The sequence below is a fragment of the Schistocerca serialis genome, chromosome 1, assembly GCF_023864345.2.
Source record: "Schistocerca serialis cubense isolate TAMUIC-IGC-003099 chromosome 1, iqSchSeri2.2, whole genome shotgun sequence".
In the NCBI taxonomy this organism is placed as follows: Eukaryota; Metazoa; Arthropoda; class Insecta; order Orthoptera; family Acrididae; genus Schistocerca; species Schistocerca serialis.
Window position 1 is genome coordinate 525,063,989 of NC_064638.1, and position 6,946 is coordinate 525,070,934.

The 6,946-nt window shown below is 38.4% G+C and overlaps 1 protein-coding gene across 1 annotated transcript in view; it reads left to right on the plus strand.

The window, feature by feature from the left end:
* The window catches only part of LOC126474666 (mediator of RNA polymerase II transcription subunit 27), a 58,152-nt gene extending 52,106 nt beyond the window's left edge, over nucleotides 1-6,046 (plus strand). The window contains exon 6 of the mRNA XM_050102148.1: nucleotides 2,186-6,046. Within this exon, the coding sequence (XP_049958105.1) occupies nucleotides 2,186-2,320 (135 nt within the window). The 3' untranslated portion in view covers nucleotides 2,321-6,046. The remainder of the gene's footprint in view (nucleotides 1-2,185) is intronic.
* The last annotated feature ends 900 nt before the right edge of the window (nucleotides 6,047-6,946 follow it).

A 6,946-nucleotide genomic window follows, 5' to 3' on the forward strand; every position in this document is an offset into this window, starting at 1 on the left:
GTTATTAATCAAGACTTTTCCTTCTGAGCATACTCTTCGATAACTTATATTGGCGTGATCACAATCCATTTTAGCAGATGCTAAAAATGCACAGTGGTAGTAACACACTATGACAATAATGAGACTGTATAATGAGCCACATGTGTCATTTGTATATTGTTGAGTATTGTCAGGCACCTTTGGTCCCATCAGTATGTAAACAAAGCTTAGTTCCGCATTCTGCCATAGGCAGTTGTAAAATGAACAGGTAGTACCTTGGTCAAGACGTGAGCACCTCCTTCCCCCATGGGCTTATCATATTCTTTATGTTTTTATTTTAATTTACTGGTTATGTCACCCATAGTCAAAAACTTTGTTTTTAATGGAAACAGGTTGTGCATTGTTGGAAAAAAGAGTCAGAACCGAAAATATTCTTGCAGTCACAGAAAGAGTACAAACATAATACGGATGTAATTGTAAATCTTTTCACCAGACGAGAAGAGCAAAAACAAGCCTTCTGTTTTGACAATGTTGTAACCAGCCTATTCTTGGCTGTGTAGAGTGTCAAAGAAAAGACACTATTATCAGTTTTAAACTTTTATATACACCATTAAAACATATGACAGGGGATCATCAGAGGTAATAATAAAGACTGGATTTCTTTTGTCATGGAGCCACAGAACTGACCACCAAAATACAGGGTGTCCCAAAAAGAATGACCCAATTTTAACTTGTAATAATATTGAGGCAAATGTAACTAGGTAACTGAAACAGCACTAGATGTAATCAGCATGGTCTAGAGCGTCATAAAAAATCCACTAGATGTCGCTTTGTGCACTGACCTGGAACGTGCAGCCAGTCTCGTGCAATATGGTGTCCGCGCAACAGAGGGCATATTGTGTTATTGAATTTAGTCGTACTCAATCAGTGATCGCAGTTTAGTGGGCGTTTCATATTTGATTTCGTGCTAAACCACCATCACCAAAGAACATTCGACAGTGCTATAAACAGTTTGTAGAAACAGGGTGCCTCTGTAAAGACAAAAGTCCTGGCTGTCCACGCATTCCTGAACAAACAATGTAACAAATCCAATGAGCGTTTGAGCAGAGCCCCCACAAGTCTACGCGTTGTGTTAGCTGAGAACTTGCGTTGCTGTGCATGACAGTGGGGCGTGTGTTACGGTGTCGTTTAGCCCTCATACCGTACTCATTACAACTGGTACAAGCTCTTCGAGATACTGACAAAGTGAAGCGAGTGGACTTTAGTAGTGCTATTCTAGAGGACATGGAAGATGACACTTTTATGTTACGGTTGATATTCAGCGATGAGGCAAATTTACATATTAGCGGTAAGGTTCACCATCGTAATGTGCGTACATGGGGCATCAAAAGTCCTCATGAAACAATTGAACACGAACATGACTCACCAAAAGTGAGTGTTTTTTTGTGCTGTTTTGCAAAGCAGGGTTTATGGATCCTACTTTTTTGAGGAAGAAACCGTAAGAGGACAGTCATATCTTGCAATGCTACAGAACTGCTTATTCCCACAACTTGACTCTGACAATTTCATCTGTCAGCAAGATGGAGCACCACTGCACTGGCACAACAATGTGCACAGTGCCCTCAATGCCAACGTGCCTCAACTTTGGAGAGGGCATACAGGACTTCGAGACCAGGCTTTACATTCTTGGCCTCCTAGGTCCCCTGACTTAACATCATGTGATTTCTTCCTGTAAGGGCATGTTAAACAGTGTGTTTATGTTCCTCCCTTACCTCGTGACACTGATGAACTAAAAACCAGAAATCAGCTGCTGTAGCTTCATTGACAGAAGACACCTTATTCTCAGTCTGGGATGAATTCGGCTACCTGCTAGATATCGTCCGTGCAGCCAATGGAGGATGTTTATGATGGATTTTTATAAACTTCTGTTTTCTGAGTAATTTAGTATGCAATTTGTTGGTGTTAAGCCCTTCTTCCTAATAAATAATTATATTTAAAATCAGATCACTCTTTTTGGGAAACCCTCTAGAATTACCTTTTTAAATTTTTATGATTTTTTTATGATATTAATTGTTTAGGTTGAGATAACTACCTCAATCTTAGGCCCTCTGTATTATTTTCATAATACCTGTAGTCTGAACCTTACATTACTAGTGCTGCTTTACTCAAGTCAGGTGTGATTTCATTTTTGTGTTTCTCTTTGCAGACTTGGTTTCATAGCTACAGCACACTGTTCAGTGATCCGTGCAAGCGATGTGGAAACCATCTGCATAATGCCTTACCTCCAACATGGAGAGATCTCAGGGCCTTAGAACCCTATCATGAAGAATGTAAACCTTAGCAGGAGATGGATGATTCTGAGCTTTTCGATTGAACTGACTGTCAGATTTTGTAGCAATGTTGGAAAGCTCATGCAACTGTCTGTGATTCCAGACAGTATTAATATTTGTTATAAGTGTGTTATACAGCTGGACTCTTACTAGGTGTGGAGAGGTGGTGAGAAGGTGTTGTCTGTACAGCCTGAGTTGGTATTTTCTTCTGCTGTACTCGATCAAGTATATAAATTTTCATATACTAATTAGAGTTTTTTTTTTTTCCAAGTGCATTCTTGTGCAATCTGTGATTGTAGGAAAACTTCTTGGTAAGAGGTTTGGAAAAAGCACCCAAATTCCTTCAATATCATTCTGAGAAGTGTCCTTAATGTGGCAATAATTAACCACAACAATCATTCCAAACAAAACTTATCCTTTTCAGTGCGGCACTGCAGTTTAACATGTGTCTACATTTTGAATAATAGATGAACAGAGAAAAATGATTTTGTTATTTCTGGTACTGTTGTGTAACTGATATTATTACTTGTACTGTTCACTCTAAATGTCTACCTAGATTTCAAAAGTTTTTTGGAGCCTAATATCCACACTAGCAAAACATATTTAGGAATAATTTTGTCAGTATTGTCACCAGTATTGTGAAAAGTATGCATATAAAAAACAAATGTTAGTTACGTGCAACAGTTTGTATAATTTTTTGTACAAGCAAGTGCCATTAACAGTGTAATGTTTCTCTCATATATGCCCTCATGTAAGTGAAATAAAAACAAAAAGGGAAGCACTAGAGTTGACATGAATAAAGCTGTATGAAGTGTATTTGCAGGAAATCTTAAGCAAGTATTGGAAATAATGATAAACTACAGTAACTAGTGTGTTATGTATTGTAAATTCTATGACACTAAGCCAATACAGGGATGATTAGTTTCATATCAATATATTTATGTTATTGACCTGGAGATAAAAATTGTGACACCTGTTGCATTATATCATATATTCCAGAATTGAATATGTCAAGTAAGAGCAGAAAGTAGTAGTTCTGGCTCACATAACAAAAGCTACATGTGATCTTTATACTTGAATCCCTCAATGAATGCCATGCGGTAAATGAAATGGTCAGTGGTTGTTCACTTGTCTAAGTTCTCCAAAGTAAACTGAAACAATGTTCAATTTAACTTACATCAGAGTATCAGCCAGTTTTAAGAAAAACCTGTTATTCAGTTTTATGCCAAGTAGCCTTTTTATGATTGGTTTCAGCAACCATTATACGAGGGTTGGAACTTAAATAGTGGCAACTATTTATTCACAACCAATACAAAACACTTACATGTTTGCACCTGTTACTGTCCTTCAAAGTAGCCACTAGTGTTGTGTAGAACCCATTGCCAGTGATGTGGAAAGCGTAGTGTACCATTAGCAGCGCCTGTTCTGTTGATGGTGCGAATGGAGCAGTCTAAAGTTATGGTGATTCTCGTGGACGACTGGGATGGTGTTATCCTAATGTATTACATTCCACCACGACAGACCGTCAGTGCACAGTATTACTGTTTGTTTTTGGAGCATCTCCTGCGAACAGTTTTGCAAAAGAAGTGGCGACACTTTCTGAGCAACCAATCTATCGGTTTGCATGACAATACGCAGGCACTTACAGTGCAAGCTGTGGCTGCTCTGTTCAGTCAATGGGACTGGGATGTACTGTACCATCCACCATCCTCCCCAGACTTAAGTCCTTGTGACTTTGATTTGGTTCCGAAGATGAAGTAACCACTTCATGGCATTCGCTTCAAAACTGTTCCAGAGATTCGATAGGCAGTAGACCGCTCCATTCGCACCATCAACAGAACAGGCAATGCTAACAGTACTACGTCTTCCACATCACTGGCAACGGGTTGGGTTCTACACGACACTGGTGACTACTTTGAAGGACTCTTTTGTATTGGTTGTGAATAAATAGTTGCTACTATTTAAGTTCCAATCCTCATATATATTCATTGTTTTGTTTAATGAAACATTTAACTTTCCTGAATATAAGACTTTTGTCATTTTTTATCTATTACTAGAGATTACAGTATAACTACTGTGTGGCAGAGGTGAGCTGTATTCCATTAATGTATATATTTTTGTTGATTATAACCATGTCTTTTTCTGTACACAAATACGTAAAAGTATTCCCAGGGTGTCAACCACACAGCTGTTGACAAGTTCTTATGTTTTTACATTGTGTCATTAACATAAAGTGAGAAATTTGTTTAAATATTTCTCAATGTATGTTGACAGTTATGAGTCACAAAGCAGCTGCAATGTTATGAAGTGACTGAAGTTATTTTTAATTTCTTAAGAACTTTATTGAGGATTGTTGTGGTCTGCCCCAAGCAGAGCACTAGACTCCAGCCCTGAAGGTCTTGTGTTCAATCCCAGTTAGGGATAGGTTATTTTTCCTCATTCCAGTCCCTCCAGGACTGTCCCAGTCTTGGAGGGACTGCCCCAGGCCTATTCAGCCTTGGGGGCAAAAGACAACCAGGGTGAGATGTCCACCATCTCTCCTACTCTCCTCTCCTTCTCCTAGCATCACAGCGAATAGAAAGTCTGTAGTCTACCTGCAGTTCGGCCGATAGCCTTGCACCACAGACTTTTATGAGCTTGGTTAGTGGTTTACAGGGTGACCTGCATGCAAGTATGGGAGGAAAAAAGTCAGATATTTACTATTTTTTAATTAAGTGAGATAAACTATATTGTTGTTTCAGTTGTTTTGGTACTGAGTGGTACTCAATATAGATGCTGCTAGCTCCTTCCCCTGTATACTCACATGGTGGGCAGATGTGTAGTCAGGATTTAAAAGCAGTGTGGGCTTGTAAATAACATGCTCATTTTCGCAAAAACGAATCTGTATTTGTTTATTTTCTCATGGGGATTCCACAGTGCAGATTACCAGGGTCGAGAGAAAGTAACTCTGATAGACGGACCTATCTTGAAAAAACAGGGAACAAGGTAAAGAAAACTAACCTGTTTACTATATTTGCTGCACATTGACACAACACGAAAGAGAGCTCCGTTTCGTGTTTACGGTTCTGAGAGCACTCTGCCTCGCAAGTCACGTGATCCTGAGGTGTGATTTGATATGCAGAGAGACTGCTGTTGATGATTCGGCCTATTGTGGCCGGAACTGGTTTATTATTGTTGCATCAGTGGAAAGTCGACAAACAAAAATGGAGTTTTCTTTTTAAATAATAAAAATATCTCTCATTTTGGCCTGGGATACCTTGTAACATAATTATTCATGCCTAAAGCTGTTGTGTTTTTATATTGGCTGCAGGTCTCAAGTGCACTAACATCAGTTAGCAAGCTGCGTCTCTCACAAAATGTTAGTGTAAAAGAAAATAAACAGTGATTTAATGAAATGTGAACAAGTACTGGAAACATAGTCTACAGTAATCCACATGCTTATTGTAAAATGTGTGGCATATATTATAAAAAGAATATTTTTTAAATTGTTTTTATATTTATTTCTTAATTATACTTTGCCTTCATTAGTTTTTCAATATGTTTTGCTCGTAGCGTGTTCCTTACGATGTGGCAATTAGGCAACTGTAGATAGAAACTTTGTAGTGCATGTTGACATCAAACATTAGTATGGTGAAAAATTTCTTTGTGGTTGGCACAGGTACATTTGCCCACTTTTCTCTATGTATAAAAATAATGTGTAAATACGTAAAAAAGAAAATAATATGACTAATTACAAACTGTGTGTTGAATTGGGGCTCAAACTGAGATCCCAGCCCAAATGTAGACTACATGTGAAATGCAGTAATCAGAATTCAAGTCCTGGTCAGGAATTAAGTTTTGACTTACCACATCCTATCAATGTATCTATGTCTGTCCGTGGTGTTAGAGAACTCAACCTCTCACCAAAAATGTTCTTATGATAACCAACCAACATTAAATTTGATGAGCTACATGTGTAATTGTAGATAAGAAAGGTTACATCTCGCTGTGCAGCTGGAGTTGCAAGTGATAAAATAATCTGAGAGCATGGGTACCTTTATATTGATTTCAGTAGTCAGTGTCTCTTTAAAAACAAAAATAAAAAAGGAGAGAGCAGCAGAATATTCAACAGGTTCTTTAGTGAGAGGTGAGGGAGGCACTATGTAGAAATTAAGAAATCACCATGTGTAGAAAATGGTGATGGGTGTGAAAGAGACAGCGTATTACACTCCATAGATTTCTGCACTAAATGTTTTCTTCTCTGTCACCAGTTTCACAGTAGCTGGTGAGTTTTGCTTAGTAAGAGTCTAGCACAGGGATGGCTGAGAATTCAGCAAATGAGCCGTGCGCTATCATGGTTGCCATAGCACTCGGCCTGGCTACACACTTCCCCCACCACCACGGCACACTGTCTGAGTATGAAGATGAGGAGGGGGGGATGCACTCTATTTAAATGGCAATGCAATCAGATTACGTAAGACTTGGTTTTATATTTCAAATTTCTCTGCAACAACGATTACAAACAAAATAATATTATTTAATTATTTTTGGCACACTAAAGACATCATTTTTATCTAGTATAAACTGTCAGCATATGGACAGACGCAAGCAGTTTCACAGATTTTTGGCTTAGGATTCCAGGTATTCGTGAGTTATTT